Raw genomic sequence first — 20871 nt, 5'->3', positions numbered from 1 at the left:
CGATCTGAAGCTGATCTGATCCAAAATTAACCTTACTGAAAATGATCCAACTTGAAAGTCCAACCTACCGTCTATTTAACAGGTCTAGCCATAAAACATATTTTTTTTAATTTTCATCCCCACATTTAACTTATATTTTTATCCCATTGACATTTCTTTCCCTACCATTTCTACTCAATTTCTTGGTTTGTTCACCAATTACCCATAAATTACTCAATGAGCAAAGTTGGTAGGATAAAAGGAGTATTCCTTTCAAGTTGTTGATGTCAGTTTTAGGTTGTTATATGTATGGTATCATGTTTTCACACCTTAATAAAAATGGATTCAAGGGCCATTTAAATTGTTGCTCTCTCTATCTTTTTATATTTTCTACTGAAATGAGACTTAAGAATACTTAATGTTTGATTTGCTTATTGCCCATTGGGTTACCGTTATCAATACTTGACAAAAGCCATTTCATTAATTTGTTACCACTACTTCCAACTCAAATAATACACTCCATTTTTACAATTTCATGTAATTTCTCATATTTACTTTACTTTATCCCATTTATTTTCTTCCCCATATATTAATCACTTTTATTTTATATTTTATTCTCAATTTATAAGTTAAAATATAGTTAAGTGAAATTTTATTTCATTTATCTTATTACAAGAATTATTAATATTAATTTTTCACAATTTTTGATTATGCATAATAAAAAATATTAATTAAAATATTACCTCGAAAAGTGTGAAAAAATAAATAGGATAAGTAAAAGAATAGGAGGGAGTAATTGGTAAATACTTCCTCCATTCTGAAATAAGTAATACATTATGATTATTAGTACTATCCAACATTTAAGCATATTTTATATACAACTAATATGTAAGAAAAAAATATAATTAAGTATAATTTTATTTGAATCGTTTAATCACATATTTTACAATATTAAGTTTTATAATTGTTAATTTTACATAATTCAAAATATAAATAATCAAAATAATATATTAAATTGCGTAAAAAATCAAATATAACAAGTATTATAAAATAGAGAAAGGATGAAATTTAACTTTATCCTTATTCCTCAATCTCCCTCTTCTATTTCCTTTTCATTTTATTTCTACTCTTAAAATAGTCTCATCATTTTCCTGGGTTCCTTCACATATCCAAAATATATCAACGGAGAATCCCATAGGTAAAAGAAAAAAGGAGAATTAATTGGTTCCTATATAGATGGCCACAATCGAGCCCCTGATACAAGGGTGAAAGCAAAAGTTTTGAATCGATAAGCTAACCCACGATTCTCAAAGAGTGTCTATTATACAGCATACGTTCTGGTCATTATAAAGGAATCATATTATTCATATTGCTTTATAAAAATCTGGATGTCTCGAACCATTGGAACTTGATAAAAATCTGGAGGAGGAGCTTCAGCACAGCATAACTGAACATGTGCAGTTCGAATCAAGGAACTGCCAACAGTTAGAGAAGCAAAATTTTGTCTTGTGCAATCAAGAAATAGTGCACAAATTTTCCTCTGGCTAACTATCTTAATGATTATGCTAATGTATTTGATTATGTGAAGCAACTCTAGTCGGCTCCACCTCGCCTTCAATTGATATAGCAAGATAAATAAGCTCTCTACTGCGGTATAGAGCAGACTCGTAACTTCACTTCCGCCAAAAGCGTCCATGTTGTTTCTGTCCTTGCATTCTCCTGCAACATGAAAGACAATGTATAAAAACGTCGCGCAAAGGTATTATCATGGTTTAGCATGTAGTAAGAATTCAGACATGTATGGTGAGAAAGAAGTCCAAATGCCCCCAACAGTTTCTATTTTGAGTTGTAATTGCCATGCTAAACCACAAGGCATTAAGAATTGCGAAGAGGCACAGGAGAAGGTAGCAAAATTTTTAACTTGGAACAAATTGGGTGAATTGGATCGAATACAAAATTAAAATAAGCAAAAAGGACAGACCGAACTTTGGATATCAACAAAGATACAAGCAGCATTTACAAAGTTTCAAGCAAGCTTAAGGACAACACTAACTTTGCTGGAAACCCCTCTTACTTTTGTTGATGACCTCGGGGAGTAATCTGATTGTCATGTGTGATTTATGAAGAGATACTCCTACTCGAGACTCTTAATTGGTGTTTGATCTCATACTATAGAATCTTGTATATATGGGACTTAATATTGGGAAAATTGATATTAAATTGTTTGTGGCTTGATTTGTTTTACTTTGATCCTGCTATGATCTGGGTTTCAGGTTTAAGGGAATGATAACGTAAAAGAAGGGAAGAAGAGAAGATGGTATTAGAAAGAAAAAAGAAAAGGTTACAGCAGCTGATTTTTTGAGTGTCAGTCACTCCTACCACAAGGTACTGATTACACTTTTTGCATACTTCAGCTACCCTTAAATGCTACTATATATAGTGCTAGATTTCTATCCTGCATCCCCTGGAAGGATCTAGTAAATACAAAACAGAATTTATTCTCAAAATCTGATATAACAGAATTGTAGTTCGTTTCTCTTGTGCCATGTCAGCTTTAGTTTGTTGCATTTCCTTGATTGCTCTTTTTCTTCCTCCTGTGATACATAACCCACTCTTTCTCCTTAATGAAGGGCATAGCAATACCCCGGTGTGAAGACACACCTTGTCCTCAAGGTGGAAGTGTGGAAACTGTTGAGCAATGAGTAAAGCTTCCTCCCAAGTTGCTTCTGCAGTAGGTAGATCAGACCATAAATAAGAGCTTCCAGAATGCCATCCTTCTGATAACGCAAATCTAGTAAAGCTGCAGGTGTGGGCTTGAGCTCCAGGGATTCAGTAATGTGGCTTGGCAAGACAGAAGGTTGATGAGATCCAATTGCTCGTTTCAACTGAGAGACATGGAAGATGGGATGGATACGACTGTCCGGAGGAAGTGCAAGTTGATAAGCTGCGTTCCCTATTTTCTTTTGAACCTTGTAAGGCCCGTAAAAACCCAGAGCTAGCTTCTCATTGTAATGGCAAGAGAGTGATTTCTGATGATAGGGTTGTAATTTCAAGAATACTTCATCTCCTTCAATGGAAGTGATATTTCTCCTGTGTATATCTTCATTGTGTTTCATGATTTGTTGAGCACAAAGTAAATGAAATTTTAACTCGTCTAGCAGTGCATCACGTTATTGAAGTTGTTCTTCGAGGCTGCCCAAAGCGGTGAGAACTTTCCCTACACGCCCAAGATGAGGAGGAAGCCTTCCATACAACGCTTGGAATGGGGAGATCTTGGTGAATGTGTGGGGCGAGGTATTATAGTTCTATTCAGCCCAATGGAGCCAATCTAACCACTTCGTAGGCTGTCCATTAATGAGCAACGTAGGTAAGTCTCCAAGGTTTTGTTAACCACCTCCGTTTGGGGATGGTATGCCGTGGTACGTTTCAACTCTGTAGAGTGCAAACGGAAGAGCTCTTTCCAAAAATGGCTCATGAAGAGCTTATCTCTGTCCGAGATAATTGAAGGTGGAAAACCATGGAGACAGACTACTTCTTTGATGAATGTCTCTGCTATCATACTGATAAAGTGGTGTTTAAGAGCGACGAAGTGTGCATATTTGGTAAGCCTATCCACAATCACCAAAATAGTGTCCTTGCCTTTTACCTTGGGCAAACCTTCTACGAAATCCATCGAGATATGCTCCCATACCTGAGTTGGAATGAGTAGAGGCTGTAGAAGACCCGCAGGGGATAAGGAAGATGCCTCTTGTCGTTGGCACACAACACAGGTCTTCACATATTCAGTAATTTGCTTCTTCATACCCTCCCAAAACCAATCTTGGGCTATGCGCTGGTAGGTTTTTTGTTCACCCGAATGCCCACCTATAGGAGAATCATGGAAGGGATGAAGAATCGTAGCAATAAACGAACAATTCTTGGGGATTACAAATCTGCCCTTATAAAGTTGTCGCTGAGTAAATCCAGAAAGGACCACCTCTCCTTCTGCGAGTCTGCTTAATGGAACGGAGCAAGCTATCCTTCTCAACTGCTTCATCTAAGGCGTCCCAATCAATTGTTGTGGTACTGCAAAGTGATCCCAAAGAGATCACTGTTGAATCTTTGGGTGATAAAGCATCAGCAACTCTATTCGATCTCCCGGGGTTGTATACTATCTCAAAGTCATACCCCATTATCTTGGTGATCCATTTCTAACAATCAACACCCACCTCGCGTTGCTCCGAAAGAAACTTCAAGCTACTTTGATCAGTACGAACCACGAATTTCCAGCCCAAGAGGTAGTGGCGCCATTTGAGAATGGAAAAAACAATTGCCATTAGTTCCTTCTCATAAATGGACTTCATGCAAGCCCTCTTCCCCAAAGTTTTGTTGAAAAAAGCAACAGGGTGTTGTTCCTGGATCAAAACAGCACCAAGACCACAATAAGAAACATCTATTTCAATAAAAAACAATTTAGAAAAATCCGGTAAAGAGAGGACGAGAGCTGTCGTCATGGCCTGTTTCAATTTGATGAAGGTTACCCTACCCAAAAGCATCTTTGCGGAGTTGATCAGTTAAGGGTCGAACAATAACGGCATAGTCCTTGACAAACTTGTGATAATATCCTGTGAGTCCCAAAAATCCCCTTAAGCCCTTCGAATTTTGGGTTTCGGGCCAAAAGAGCATAGCTTCAACTTTTTCCATATCCATGGCAACTCGTTCTCCCGTGATGACGTGACCTAAGTAGGCCACCTTTGTAACTCCGAAAACACATTTGCGATTTACCCATAAGGAATGTTTATGCAATGTACCCAGTACCTGGGAGAGGTGACCAAGATGTTCAACTGCTGTTTTGGAATAAACAAGGATATCATCAAAGAACACTAGGACAAATTGGCGAAGGTAAGGTTTGCAAACATGGTTCATAAGAGCTTGGAATGTGGCTGGGGCATTGGTTACGCCAAAGGGCATTACTAAGAATTCGTAATGGCCTTCGTGGGTACGGAAAACAGTTTTGGGTATATCTTCCTTCCTCATTCGAATCTAGTAATAGGCGGATTTAAGATCCAAATTAGAGAAAATCTAAGCTCCATGGAGTTCATCTAGTAATTCATCGATGTTGGGAATGGGGTATTTATCGGGTACAGTTACTTTGTTGAGAGCACGGTAGTCAATACAAAACCTCCAAGACCCGTCTTTCTTTTTGACTAAGATAATCGGGCTTGAAAATGGGCTTGTGGAAGGTCGAATGATTTGGGCTTTCAACATATCACTCACCATCTTTTCAATCTCACTCTTGGATTTGTGGGTATCTATAGGGTCTCACATTCACCGGGTTCACTCCATCTTTCCCCGCCTTTCTTTTTGACTAAGATAATCGGGCTTGAAAATGGGCTTGTGGAAGGTCGAATGATTTGGGCTTTCAACATATCGCTCACCATCTTTTCAATCTCACTCTTGGATTTGTGGGTATCTATAGGGTCTCACATTCACCGAGTTCACTCCATCTTTCAGTGTGATGGCATGATCATGTTGTCGGACGGGTGGTAAGGAAAGTGGGTCAGATAAAAAGGACTGATATTGTTGTAGTACAGGTTGAAGGTATGAAGGTGGGTCATGGATGGCTGGTTTGTCATTTTTCTGGAGATGGCTCACTTTAATTAATACTCCATGTTTCTCCTTCCTCGACATTCGTTCCATAGCTTTGAGAGAAATTTGTGTGACTCCCAAGCTAGGATCCCTCGGTATAAACTGATGTGTTCCCACATTATACTTCATGACCTGCTCTTTCCAATTAGTGGTTATTTCTCCCAATTTTTCTAACCACTGCAACCCCATAATAATATCAGTATTGCCCAATTCCAAAATCAGAAAGTCCTCGATGATTACTACCCCTTGCACCCTAATCTCCGGTTGTTTACATTTTCCCTCACCCAGAATCTTATCTCCATTATCAAGAGTTACCCCAAATTTCAAAAAGGAATAAGGCAAATTTAGCTTGTGTATTGTATTTAAGGAAATGAAGTTGTTAGTTGCACCTGGGTCTATCATCAATATCACTTTGTTTCCAATGATTTCCCCTTTTAGCTTCATTGTTCGTGAATTGGTGATGCCCATCATAGAATTTAGAGAGATATCTCCCTTTAGCTCATATGTCTCAGTTTCCTCTTGAATCGGTCCCTCCTCTCTCCTCCTGACTCACCTCTTTATCCTCTAGAACTATCAAAACGTGTAGCTCCTTATTTGGACAAAGATAGTTAGGTGACCACTTCTCATTACATGTGAAACATAGCCCTTTTGCCCGTTTTTCCAACATCTCCCTATTAGATAAGGTTACTCTAGGTTGGGGCAGGTTATGGCCGGAGGATGGTTTGACAGAGTTGTGGGTTGGATTGAAAGGAGCTTTTCGTTGTTGGTTGCGGGTAATGAAGTTTTGGGAGCTGTGATTTTCAGGTGATGAGAAGAATTGTCTGGGTTGATAATATAGGTTAGTATGGTAGTGGGCCTTTATATTTATAATTTTCTGGGTGTAATTTTTGGTCAATTCTCAAAGATCAAGTCATAGCTTCCTTCCAGGTAATGGGACCATGAACCCTAAGTTCTTTTCTCACATCATCTTTCAATCCTTTCAAAAACGATCCTGAGGAGTATGGTTCATCAATCTTACCCAAGGGATTTGCTCGCTCGATGAATTCACGTTGATAATCGGCCACACTTCCGGTTCGCGTCACCGTCATCCACTGCTCATGAAGGGTTGTTGATGCTCCGATTGGAATTGAAGAGCATCGCCGGCTAAACTCACCATGGCAGACTCCATGATTTCTTCCTCTGTTAATTTGTGAAAATGAAAATACCTCTCAGCTTGAAAAATCCACCCATCTGAATTTTCCCCATTGAAAATTGGTAAGTCTAATTGCTTGGACTTCCAATTTGATCTCTCTGGTGTCTCCTTCACCTCGGGGTTAAGGGTTGGATCGTTGGGGTTGGGTTGAATCTCAGGTGATGGACGGTGTTCAGTTAGTTTCCCGCACAGATTTTGTAGGTTTGGTTCATGAAGTTAATTTGGGATGTTAGGGTTTCGTGTTTTTGGTTGTTCTGGCTCAATTCAATTCGAATTTTCTCAATTTCAGAATTAAGCTGTGTGGAATTTTGGCTATTTCAGTTTCAAGGGTTCAATGCGTTGGGTTTGGGTTGGGTTCACCATAGCTGAGAATAAGGCTCAGATACCAGAATTTCTATTATCTGGGTTTGAGGTTTAAGGGAATGATAATGTAGAAGAAGGGAAGAAGAGAAGATGGTATTAGAAAGAAAAAAGAAAAGGTTACAGCAGCTGATTTTTTGAGTGTCAGTCACTCCTACAACAAGGTACTGATTACACTTTTTGCATACTTCAGCTACTCTTAATAGTTTGTTTCTCCTCTTGTGCCACGTCAGCTTTAGTTTGTTGCATTTCCTTGGTTGCTCTTTTTCTTCCTCCTGTGATACGTAACCCAAATGAAGGGCATAGCAGATCCTTGATGTATTTAAAATTACTCCCTGTGTCCCAAACGTTTTGCAACATTTTCCCATTTAGCATGTTCCATAAAAATTGCCACAATTTTACTTTTGGCCATGAACACACTTAACAAATCTTGTCATCACACCCACACACTTAACTTATACTTTTATCCCATCCACACATTTCTCCCACGTCCCTATAAACTATACCTTTTGTACTTGTTGCAAACCTTGTGGGACAGAAAGAGTATATCATAGATTGTGGTTGTGAATATATGAAATGATGTGACAGAATAAAGTTGTTGAAATAACAATAGATGACGTACGGTTGAAATGATGTATATTGAAGTTTATGTGATATTGTGGATAATGCAATCATTTGAATTTTTATGTAGAAAATTACATTGGCATTGTCGAGAACAAACAAAAAGAACTCATCTTACCCACCACCCTTTACATCTCAAAATGGCCCGCCCTCCCTCCCTTCAACCCCAAGTCCAAATATGACATTTAAGTACAGTTTACAACTTCTCTTCCCAGTCTGAAATAATATGGGTGATGCAAAAATTTTTAAGCATAATTATGCTTCTACATAGCAAATATACCTTTCCTAATAGTTGGAAGCATAAAAGAGCCATCACATTCAAAAAAGTATGTTATGCCTAATTTTCATTACTACTTCAAAATCATTATATGCTACATCCATATATTAAGTCAGACATCGTAACATATGTCCATTGAGATATCTAAAACCTCAGTTGTTATTTTAGGTTCCAAGTGTAACATTTGAGAAATTAATATTTTGAGTGTCGACGAATTGAAAATAAATATCAAGAATGAGAACTATTTTCGGTTAAACATAAATTGAGTTGAATAATTGTTCTGTGGGCTAAGATGATGAAAAGACAAATAGAGTCCAAGGGTATTATTATAATCTTATTTTTAGTACTTTTACTTTTTTTATTTCATTTCATATTAATTTTGAACCCATTATTCTAGAAAATCAGATTCTTATTTCTTATTACTATTCATTGTCTTCTTCAACCCCCCTACTTTGCAATTGAACCCTCAAACCCTTATTTCTCTAAACATCAATGAAGAAAAACGTCAATGGCTGCTAGAGCATGCCCTGTTCTTCTCCTTCCACGCCATCGAATCAGTTTGTATTCCTCTCAGAAGTACCACAAAATACTTCTTCCTTGCATTCTGTTGTTCTGATTTTAGAAGGTTGAACAAGGGTTCTTGCCCTTGATTTTTTCGTTGAAACAAGATTCGTGATCCTTTTCCTCTGATCTTAGATAATATAACACGAATATATACCAGGTATATTCTTTTTTCCTGTTCTTTGATTTCTGAAAATAAATTGCAACAATCACCTTCAACCCTTTCTAAATTTCGAAAACCCAGTGCAACATAACCTTCTCGTTTTCGCACATTAGGGCAGATAAAGCATTGATCATCTTCTACATTTGATTTGTCCGCAAGAAGCAGCACAAATCTGGTCCCTTGCCTTCGATTTTGAGGGAACGAAGCAAGTAATCTGCTTTCTTATTCTTCCTCTTTGTAATTAGGTACTGTTGCAATAACTTAAGCAATTTCGGTTTTCTTGTTGTTTTCATTCCTGCCGCAAGTAGAGGAGGTCAACCTTTTTAATTTTTTTGTGTGGTTTATTTTTTTTGTTGGACCTTACATCAAATATCCTATTGAAGCAAATCCTTGTGTTCTTTTATTTAATGATATTTATTATTATATTGTTCATCAAGAAGGAGATTAGTGACTTCAAGAATTGTATGAGTATGCTTGTTTATACTCAAATTGATGGGTCGTGTTGATTAAAGTTAGATTAATGAATATGATGATTAAAAGTTTTGTTAAGAAAGGATGTTATTGATATATATGGATCAATGTGATGATAAGAACCTAATGTGGGATCATAATTTTAGTGAGAGATAATGTTAACAATTAAATTTGAGTAGCTAAGTGTTCATGGAAGTGTAGTAGTCTTTTCGAATATTTTGATGGGTTAAAATGTTTATATTTGTTAATTAGATGCATAAAGAAGATAATGAGTATTGAGAATCCTCTAGGAGAATGTAAACAACCCTAGATTCTTTAAATTGCTTAGATGACCTTACGGCATGAGATGTTGGAATAATAAAAATAAAGTCTTGGTTAAGGTGCGGTGTCTAGGAGAAGAAGCAAAAGTTATATAGATCTAGATTGTAGAATCGAACGCTCTTTCGTGATGTTGTTATTTGTTATGCTTCAGGAGGTGACATCATCGAGGAACCTTTCTAGTGATCGCGGAGAACCAGAATTAGCTCCTTGAAGCGTCTTTTGGTGAGTAGTAGCAATCCTTAAAAGGATCTCGCCAGACTATTGTTTGAAATGTTTTATCAAAATTATGTTTTTGAAAGTTAGTATTATTGGAACAGAATTGTGATTGATTGATTATGTTGATATGGTTATATGGTCAATGGATCGGGCTTAGGAACTGGTCACTGACAGAGTAGAGGAGCATTGTCTCTCAACTCCCCTGTTTTGAGGTGAATTGTAATTCAAATAGTGACTAGCCTCACCCGAGAGTGACATAGCCTTAGAGTTATGGATGTTCCTCTCAACTAAACTCCTAGTGCAGACAAAGACCTAGGAAACTGATGTTGCTTTTAAATCTTCTATTTTGATTTATCGTGTTTTGTTTTGTTTTGGATTGCTTCTACTCATTCGGTTGAATCTGACTCCCTGTTGTTTCCATCTTTTAAATTGTTTACAGATAGGTACCGATCAGGAAAGATGGGTTAGCGGAGGTGATTAGAGTTTACATGGATGATACATTAAACTGAATGTGTGAGAAGTTGTAGCATTGTATTAGGTTTTTCGTTAATGTATACTACACTTGGTTATGCTGGACTTATATAGTGACTTTCATGATTACTTTGTATTTTAGTTAGATGTTTGGATTGTGAATTAGCTGATACAACTATGTTTTAGAAATTGTGACCTCTTTGCACAAGTTTTGGAATTGAGATTTGAGTTGCGTGGAAAATAAACCCCGTGAGGACCTTGTTTACTCAGTCAACGGTAAGTCGGATTGTTACACCAAGTTTTAATTCGGAGTCGCCATCATAGGGAACGGTTTAGATTGTAGTAAAAATGGTGAAAATTTCTGAAAATTTCTCTTGGTGCTTGCTGCGTGCAATCTTACCTCACAAAGATCTTAAGTGTTTAATAATGAAGCTTGTTCTTGTTTAGGAATCCACTATTTCCTTTGTGCCTCAAACTATAAGCTTGGCTCACATTTATGAAAGATCTTCAACGCTATTCCACATTCAAGTTCATTTTTTTTCAAATAATTCCCTGAACTCCAAAAAAAACCCTCAAATTTTCATCTTTGTATATGAACTTTTAAATCCAACATTAATCCTAAAATCAGAAATTGATCTACATTCTACACTATTTCGAAGAAGTAAATCAATTTTATTCTTTTGATAAATCCCAAACCTTTCTCATATTTGCTCCAATTCTCATATTTATGCCTTCTCCACTCTTCCAACTCCAAGGTTCAAAAAAAGTTGATCTTAAATCACTGCCCACAGCCCACAAGAATACCATCACATATAACAAAACCATAATTACCATCAAATTATCTATTTCTTGAAAATTGATAATTCGACTTTCACATCCAGATTTCTCAAATAAAATCTCAAAAATGAGCATAATTAACCCAGAATTAATAAGGTCACTTTGGATCTCAGTTAAGTAGGCAGGATAGAAAATAAGCCCAAATTCTCCTATAAATGTGCAATGCTTCCTTTCCTAAAGCATGCGTGAGATCCAAGCAAGTAACCCAAATGTACCAGATTGTGAGATGCTAACTCAGCTGATTCCACGCGTTGCAGCGCCTCAACATGAAACTATTAAATGCATAACAAAACTTTTAGTTGCACAGAATTAGGGTCCATGTCTAACCTTTGGTGCTCTTTAGAGCGTTCTATAAACTCTTTTGGAATATCTCGGCCTTTATAGGATTCTAGCACCTGACGAATATCAGTTGGTCCACTCCGAGCAACAACTGCAACCCAACCAAACCAAAATTTGACAAGCTGAGGGACCTACCAGTAAACAAAGTATACTCAACAAAACATAACAGCATAAATCATACTCACATTCAAGGAATGGAAGAAAATCCAACAGAGTAGTATCATTCAGATCATCTCCCTTCCATGGCTTGATTTCAATACAGTTCTCCAGCTGAAGGCAACTCTCTAGGGCATGGCCACTAAGATAAATAACCTTCTTTGGATCACGGTTCAGTGTTGAAAGATCCTGTACAGAATGTAAAAAGTTTATGAAATCCAATGATCATGACAGCCAACGCAATCAGACAACATCAACTTCAACACTGAACTGTTAAAAATACACAAATGTTTCAACACCTTTCCACTTCTGGTAAGTCACAGTGCTCAAACCCCAACACATGAAAGCACCGAATCAATTAGGATGAGTTGTATACAAAGACTAAAGACGTCCAAAGATGTATAAACCATCATCATTATTCCCTAGAAAAAGGTGGAGAGGACTAAGATACGATTAGAATAAAAAAGAGACGGGGTGATTATAGACTTTATACAACAATATTTCATTACCCCAAATCCCCAATACCATTACGTGGCTCCCACCTAGGGTGGGGTTTAGGACGGTCAGATGTATGTAACCTACCTTTTTAAATGATAAAACTAATAAAGAGGTTGTTTCCAATTGACCCTTGGTAGCAAACGGCATGTGCAACTTCATACAAATAAGAAGTGCACATGATGTAATGAGCCATTTTACTTTAGTCCGATATAATCTGAAACCAAAGAACTATAAATATGTGGCCCCATCAAAATAAGGGGCATATAATTACACACTTCATAAATGATATAAATCACAACCTTATTGAAACTTGGTATGCTTTTAATTGAACAATTCAGAGAGCTGATATATGGAGTTTTAGAGTGCACTTCTTACTACTCAGTGGGGTAAAAAACATTACAATTTCATAATCCAGAGAAGTATAGAGGTTCTAGAAGCTCACAACAAGCTCACAATCCATTGCATTTATGACTCATCGTTACCAAGATTAAGTGTACACCAGAGATCTAGCATCGGAGTGAATTAACTAACTTAGCTAATAAAGATTTGAAAATTCACATATAATGTGATCAAAGACAGCAAAATGAACAGCCAACTTTTCGAAGAAATCAAGTCTAACTGAGCTACTTAGTTCTAGTTTCTGATACAAGATAGGGATTAGGAGTCTACAAAAATAGCTTGATAAAAATAGGAGCATAATGATCATGCTAACACCATTAAAAAAGAAACCATAAAATTCCCATGTGAAAAAACAACATCCAAGACATACGATAAGGTATGCTCTGCACAACTAGTAGGCACTATTTGAGGTTCTGATTCCAAAAAATTATTATTCCTAAACCATAAAGAAATAATATTCAGGATACACATATAAAAACTTTATTTCTACATAAAATTGAGCAGAAACTGTGAGTATTTTCTACTTAATACTGATGTGAATGTTCTCTTCCAACTTAATAGAAATCCAGACAATCAGATAAAAGATAATATATCCTTACAATTTCTCTATTTTCTGGCAACTGATGAATCAAAAGATGAGAGCATGTGTTTAACAAAAACAATAATCTTAAATTTTTAATGTTGAAAAAAGAAACCATACCCTATAATGCTTCCCATTCTCATATCTTGTCGCAGCCCTTGATAATCGATGAGCTACATATTGCTTTGTGTCTAATCTGTCAAGAACGGGGTCGACGTACTGCTCATGCCAAATACAATGCCAATCTCATGAACAAAATTCAAATCAATACAGCTAGTAATCAGCGAAAAAATAAAGGGAGAACAAATCACCATTTGCAAATGGTCAGAATAGACAACAATTTCATAAAATTGTGCTAGATGCTCAAGAAACGCATCGACACCGGGCCTTTTAAAAGTTCTCCAGCCTCTTTCACGCTGCAAAGAATACAGGGTCAAGAAATATTTCAGTAGAATAAACCAAATATAAAAAGGAAATACAGCCCCAGAATTACTTTCAAAACTTGTGTCTAGTAATCTTAGAGAGCAATTTTTAAGAACAAAGAACGACACCAGTTGACTAACTAGTGAATTCCAGGTCGCCAATTGAAGTCAGTCAACTGAATTTCATATGTTTGCAGGGTATCATTTAGGTCTTACCTTCCAATCAGAGTACACCAAAGTCTCATTCAGATCCAAGACAAGCGTAAATACATTATGCAATCCAGGAGGCAAGTCAGGGAGCAACTTATCTGACAAAGGATCAGTAAAACCCTGCAATTAGGTCAAAGTACGTTTTAAATGATTCACAAGAACATGATTTTGAATTATGAATCAAGTGTATAGGACAATTAATTCTAAAATGCAATGTTACTTACTCGAACTTGCTCCTCCACATATCTTCTTAGGTCTATATAAAGTCGAATTGCTTCAGCAGGCACTGGAATACCAAGTCTATTACCACATTACAAATCAAATAGAGTTTGCAAAATATGAAAATTTTCACCTAATTTCTTTTTAAGTTTAAGAAAATTATTTGCTCATAGCAAATAAACACAAAGTTATCTCAACCTTAAACACAATATGATTATGAAACTATAAATAGCGTTTAAATGTCACGGAAAATTAAAAAAAAAAAGGTTTTAAGTAATAATTGGTTAAAGCTAAACAAGCCTATTGTGATTGTCTTGGTCAGTATGTAAATATGTTATTCCCAATCCCCTCTCAACTAGCAACTCTTTAGATTTAGTGTAATAGCAACTCTACTTGCCTTGAGAGATTAAGAATGGGATCAATGAAAAGGGCATTTTGATTATTTCTACAAAACAATGAACTCTAAAACTCTTAAGCCCACAGAATAAATGATTATTTTGTACCTAATGGGCACCGGCATATAAGGGCACAAGAAAGATGATATATAAAACTATACAAGTCTACATATATCTACTGTAATCATATTAAAAAAAAAAAGAACAAAAAAAAAAAAAGTTCTGACCAAACTATAAATGCATCTAAGTCAAATAGGCGCTCCTATCATGATGTTCCCACCACAACCTGGAATTAGCGAATGCCATGTAAAATAGTAGATGTACAACTAGATCAAAGGTCCTCTTTTCTTATCGACAACTTTTCACACATAAATGACATGGCTATAATACAGATAGCTAAAAGATCCATGTTACGGAGAATTTGGTACAAAAATCTCGATTAAGAGTCTAATCTATGATGTTTTCTAACATCATTTTAAATTAAGAAAAAACCATCTCTTCAATTTAATAGTTAGAAACATTTAAAAAGAAATAAAAACGTGAATTCTATTCTACAAGATTACTCCAATAAAAAACTGAAAACAGGGGGGAGAAAGAAACATACCAATAAAAGACGCATATCGAATAGAAGCTTGAAGTTTCTACATAAGAAAGCATACAGATGTTTTCTCCATCAGAATCATAGAAAATGATTCGCATCATGAATAACCATGTGAAAAATATACTTAACAATGACTATAATAGATCTTTATCCCAACAAAAAATGTCAAAATACATGTCTTAGATCCGAATGCATAGTACAAATACAAGGTTGCGCATAGGCCGCATTGTAAAGGTTTTGAAAACACGAACCGATATATTCTCGTGTTGTAAAGGGGAAAAAAACCTGCATCCTGGGCCGTATTAAGGAATACCTCATGTTTTGACCAATATTTAGGCGTTATGATAATTGCATCAGTCCCCTTAGCACATCATTGTTCCATTACCTCGATCCCGACCGTTACCTCATTTTTGCAATGTAGTGAAAAGCTTTGTTTTAAATAGTGCAAGCACATCGAGAGGCACACATACCTTGGAGCTTAGGCAATAGATTCAAGGAAAAGGCGCAACTTTTTGTAGACGGGGCACAGATGTCTTTTTAAACATATTTTTGTGCTATTATAATAAATATTAAAACGCACGCTAAATGAAGAAAAAAAATGTATAAAATAGACCCATTATTCCACCTAAAAAAATGGGACTACCATATATAATAAATTATGTGACTTTCTTCTACAAATTGGCAAGGGAAGTAGTTGTCACATGAAGGATTAGAAAAATAAGTTGGAAAAAATGGTGGGGTCAACACATTTTCTGTTGTGTATAATGTTTGATATGAGAAGCAAATTTTAAAAAGGAAAAAGGAATCAAAGAGAGAGAAGGCAGGTTATCAGGAGAAGAGAGCCGAATCACCTTGCCGGCAAAGACCACAAACAGACTATCCACAACGTCTACCATGACCGCCGCCAAGTATTAGTTCATTCTTGAACTAATTAGTAATTTGTGGTCTCATAAATAAGGAAGTTTTTTATTTTTGGTGCAAGTTAAAGTTATTTCTCACAATTAATTAATTTAAGCAAATTGCATATTTAAAGCAGGGATAAGGTTTGTAGAAAAAAGTTCAAATTTTCTTAAATTTTTCACCTAGATTTGTCCTTTCCCTCCCTTGTAGACAGAAAGCATCAAGTTAAAATTGTAAATACTAAATAGTGCACCACACCTAGGCACATCTCAAACATGCTTTTTGATACTAAGGTCACAAATATGTAAGGGTTTCTAAATTGTCGCCAAGAAGCATGTCAAATGAGCAAGGGCATGGATTATCTATGCAAGAATTGTTGCCATCTGCAAATGGCGTGCCACATCTCACGAATATGGTGTCAAATGGCAAAGATTACTCAATGGATATGAGACCACGGAAAAGAATTGAATCTAAGTTAAGATTCTATCTTGAAAATTTGAAAATCTTTCATGGCAGTAGAGTTGGTAGAAATGCTATAAAAAAAAAAGTAAATTATATTCTTTGCATAGTTGGAGACAACTTGAGTAAGTGGAGAGGCCAACAGATAGATAAGGGGTAGGAAATATGCAAATGATGGTATTTAGGGTAAGTTATGAAGAGCAATGGAGTTGGTTTATAAAGGATAATTTGGTAAAGGTATGCAAAATAAATGATAGAATTATGAGAATAAAGCATTTAATGGGAAGAGAAATGTTGAATGTCATGTATACAAGCCAAAAAGCACAGAAATATCTCAAAAGAAAATTCTAAGAGGATTTAGATGGTGTCACAAGAAGATCGCAGTGTCACAAGAGTTTATATCTAAATGCACAAATAGTGGCTTTGCGAGTGTCCACGAAGATTTTAGATATGGAACAAGAAATGAAGAGGATGTCAATTTTGTATTTTGAACATGCATATGTTTCATTAATACTTCAAAAGATTTCTTTATATTAAACATTATATTCCACTATATTTCTACTCCATTTATATCCACACATTCCTACATATTTACATTTTGAAAAAATCCCCACCTTTTAAAAAGCGTCAACTAATAATATTTGTGCATAAAATGTCAAAAAATGTTTTCAAAGAAAAAACAAAAGTCTAAGATTAGGATTGGGACATTTGTAACGCATCTCCTTGAGACCTTAAAATTAGTAATTGCAAAGTAGAATTGGATGCATGCCGAGTTAGACACCCCACACCAAGTTGAACACCCTTTACTTGAGACTCGAGTCTGAACATCATAAACTTATTCAAGTAACATATTTAAATGTAATTTGATAAGATACCTTATCTTCCTACACATGAAAACAAACAAGTATGTGTAATATTTGTGATGTACTACCCTCATAATCCTGTGAAACTGAAAATTAACAGAATGTAAAATGTCATACTCACATTTATAATAGATTCATCATCTTCAATTGGATAATTTACAGATGCTCGGAATGCTTTTGTTTTCTCGTCTACTTCTTCTAAAGTGTATGCTGCAAACAAAGTGCCTTTAACATCATAAAACTTATAGAAAGTTTGAGTATCATGATCATGTTAATTTTATAGATATATGAGTATAATGAATTAATGATCATGACTACTAAGGACTTAGAAATACAAAGTTGACAAAGTTACATTCCAAGTAATGTGATTCTAACAGCATAATCATTTACAAGTTGAATATTCGCAATCCATCGATGCACTTCAATAAATATGCAGTGCTTTTAGGGTCATAAACTCACTAATACCGATAAAATCAGATTAACTAGCATGCATCAGCAACATGAGTGCAACAATTCAAAAAAACGCATAATGTATTCAAACTGGTCCAACTAGATTTAATAGCAAGTAGTACAAAGATATATATACATGTAACAGGTAGAAGTAATTCATAGCGGAAATTCTGTTATATACTAAAACCAAGAAACACGATAGTCAAGAACAGAATTTTCTGATGCTTATGTGGCAATGTTCGAGCCTGCGTCACTCCAATCTTATTAAGTAGTTTCTTCGATAATCCTACATATGACAAGGATGTTGGCTTATATAGCCTAAGCTTGACCCCCTAAATTACCTTGGACAGCTGTACAATTCAGTCTAACTAACAAAACACAACAGAAAACGTAAAAGTAATAACCGCCCCTGCGACCCTATGTACAGCTGGCCTTTCTAAGTCTTCATATTCTGTCTATTCCTCCTCTTGTATGTAATCAATCGGGTCTCCTTCATAGCCGGTGTGACAGTGTTAGAGTATATAACATATCTTGATTGTTGGGGCCTCAACCATCAGCTTAAACTTTTAGTTGAGTTGGTTCCTTGACATGGTATCAGAAGCCAATGTGATAAAAGGTCCCGGGTTCGAATCTCAACCACCCCTCATTTAAAGTGGAATAGTCAACGCATGTGCACATCCACACTTCTAGCCCAATGCGCTCTCGTGTGAGGGGGCTTGTTAGAGTATATAACATATTTTGATTGTTGGAGCCTCAACCATCAGCTTAAGCTTTTGGTTGAGTTGGTTCCTTGACAGACAAATTCTAGAGCCAATAACAATGTTCCATTACCTTAGTACCACAAGGCTCCCATAGTCATTTCACTACATTCAATGTACCCATAAAATAAGGAATAGATTATTCCCAATGATCATTTATCCCGAAACCAAAGAACTAGTGGATTAAAGTTCTACACCAACATTTAACCCAAAAAAAAAATCACCTCAAAGGATTCATAAATAAGATAACAATAAGTCATTTTATTAAAGTTCTAGCCCAATGCACTCTCGTGTGAGGGGGCTTGTTAGAGTATATAACATATTTTGATTGTTGGAGCCTCGACCATCAGCTTAAGCTTTTGGTTGAGTTGGTTCCTTGACAAACAAATTCTAGAGCCAATAACAATGCTCCATTACCTTAGTACCACAAGGCTCCCACCGATAGTCATTTCACTACATTCAATGTACCCATAAAATAAGGAATAGATTATTCCTAATGGACATTTATCCCGAAACCAAAGAAATAGTGGGTTAAAGTTCTAGCACCAACATTTAACCCAAAAAAAAATCACCTCAAAGGATTCATAAATAAGATAACAATGTCATTTTATTAAAGTCGATTTATCCCAAAACTAAGGAACTAATGGATGAAGTTGTAGCGCCAACATTTAACCCAACAAAAAATCATCTTAAAAGAACCATAAAAAAAGATAACAGCAGTCAAGAGGGATTAGCCACCTAGAACTCCAAATAAAGTATCCAAGATATAAAGTTGTCTCTCTGCAGCTCCAAATCAGAATATAAAATCAGGGAGCTATGCCCCAGAAGTCCAAGTACACTCCTACTGAGCTACGGTGCTTCCTTGTCTAATGAGTATTAGCAATTTCAAGTTCTCAATAATTCCTCAGATGCAAGGGTGAAAGTAATAAATATGAATCCACCAAGGAAATAAAAAAAATAACCAAGAAACTAAATTTAAAAATTAAACATTACCGCATGAATCAGAGAGAAAACCATGTATTTAGCTAACAAAACAACCAAAACCAGATCAAAAAAGAAAGAGAGAAAGAGAACAAACCATAAGTAGCATAGCCAGCAGCAGCAACAGCACCAGTAACAGCAAAAGTAAGACCGAATTTGAGGGCAGTCAAAAAGCCATTCTTCTTATGGGGCGGTGGTGATGGTGGTAAAGGCGGAGAAGATGAAGAATTTTCGTTGACTTGAGAAGAAACAGACGACAATGGCGGTTCTTTAGTGCAAAAGCGTCTACAAAAAATGGAAGTTCTCAGATTGGAGTTCTTGTCGAAGCTATTAATGGCAGAAGAATTGGAGAGTCTCTGACATAACCGAGATCGAATTAAAGAGAACGACATTGAAATTTGGTCTTATGAAGATCAGATTCAATTTGAGTAGGGTTTTAGCGTTAGGGCTTTGGTTAAAGTTTTTATGACAAACAAACGTGCTTCCTGTCCTTTGAACTAGTTTATAAATGATAATCCGACATTCATTTGAACTTATAATTAAATTCGTTTTGATCCGATTTTAAAATAGATCTCTAATTATGCAATATTTCGAAAATTTGAAAAGAATAAGAAAATTAATATAAAAAATTCAAGAAATAAGCAACTTCTAAACTTATTTTCCAAAATAAGTATTTTTTCTCCAGAGCACAGGTCCGAGGTTTTTCGCTGTTAAAAAAGCTTAGTAAAAAAGTCAATGTCTTTGTTCATTGTTAGTAACAGCAAGCAAAGATTTATGGATCTATAGATCCAAGAACCAAATTCATGGATCCTTTAACCGGATCCATAGATCCATGAACGGGAATCATGGATCTATAAACTGGATCTAAGGATCCTTTGACTGCATCCAAAAATCCATGAACCGGATTCATGGATCTTTTGACCAAATCCATGGATCCATAAACAGGGTCCATGGATCGTTTTACCAGATCCATAGATCCATGAACTGATACATGGATCCATAAACCAAATTCATGGATCCTTTGCCCGGATCCATTAATTCATAATATGGATCCATGGATCAGTTATCCGGATCCAAAGATCCATAAACTGTATCCACGGATCCTTTGACCGGATTCATGGATCCATGATTCCTTTTTTTGGATCCATTGACCCATGACCTCTTCTATAGTCCCTGAAACCTACATTATTATCATTAACTATAGAGCGTAAATGTTCTAGTAAATCTATATTTACCCTATTTAATCCTAAATATCTATAATTGTGTCAATCCAAAAATAATAATACATTTAGTATATTTTTAAAATACTTCCTTCTATTCAACTTATGCATCCTATATAGTTTTGTATATTTAATGATGCACTATTTAATCTTAAAATTTTATAAAATAAGAAAAATAAAAAATAATCCACGAATATTGTCAAATAAGTGGGTCAACTAAGCTAAATAAGAGGGATTAATACATAAAGAAAACTCCCTTTGTTCTCTAATGTTCTTCCCGTTAAGAATATTTCATTTTAATAAAAGAGAAAGTGGATTATTGTT

The 20871-nt window shown here is 35.7% G+C and overlaps 1 protein-coding gene across 3 annotated transcripts; it reads right to left on the bottom strand.

The window, feature by feature from the left end:
• Nucleotides 1-969: 969 nt before the first annotated feature.
• LOC130814449 (mitochondrial import inner membrane translocase subunit TIM50-like) lies at nucleotides 970-19815 on the bottom strand. 3 transcript variants are annotated; one of them, XR_009042418.1, is made up of 11 exons: nucleotides 19425-19815; nucleotides 17260-17348; nucleotides 14920-14956; nucleotides 13926-13987; nucleotides 13708-13821; nucleotides 13381-13485; nucleotides 13190-13288; nucleotides 11622-11781; nucleotides 11425-11527; nucleotides 2054-4373; nucleotides 970-1698 (listed from the first exon to the last, which is right to left on the bottom strand). XR_009042418.1 is itself a non-coding variant. In XM_057680512.1 (10 exons), exons 1-10 carry the CDS (start codon nucleotides 19717-19719, stop codon nucleotides 1653-1655), a joined length of 1110 nt encoding a protein of 369 aa, XP_057536495.1. In that variant the 5' UTR covers nucleotides 19720-19814; the 3' UTR covers nucleotides 970-1652. The 3 variants fall into 3 exon arrangements, 2 of the variants coding, with proteins under 2 accessions (XP_057536495.1, XP_057536496.1); XM_057680512.1 differs by lacking the exon at nucleotides 2054-4373 and having other exon boundaries at nucleotides 19425-19814; XM_057680513.1 differs by lacking the exons at nucleotides 970-1698; nucleotides 2054-4373 and adding an exon at nucleotides 7952-8663 and having other exon boundaries at nucleotides 11424-11527.
• Nucleotides 19816-20871: the final 1056 nt, after the last annotated feature.

This window comes from Amaranthus tricolor, chromosome 6, assembly GCF_026212465.1.
Source record: "Amaranthus tricolor cultivar Red isolate AtriRed21 chromosome 6, ASM2621246v1, whole genome shotgun sequence".
NCBI classification, from domain to species: domain Eukaryota; kingdom Viridiplantae; phylum Streptophyta; class Magnoliopsida; order Caryophyllales; family Amaranthaceae; genus Amaranthus; species Amaranthus tricolor.
The sequence above is the reverse complement of the archived record's forward strand: the minus strand, read 5'-3'. Positions and strand labels throughout refer to the sequence as shown.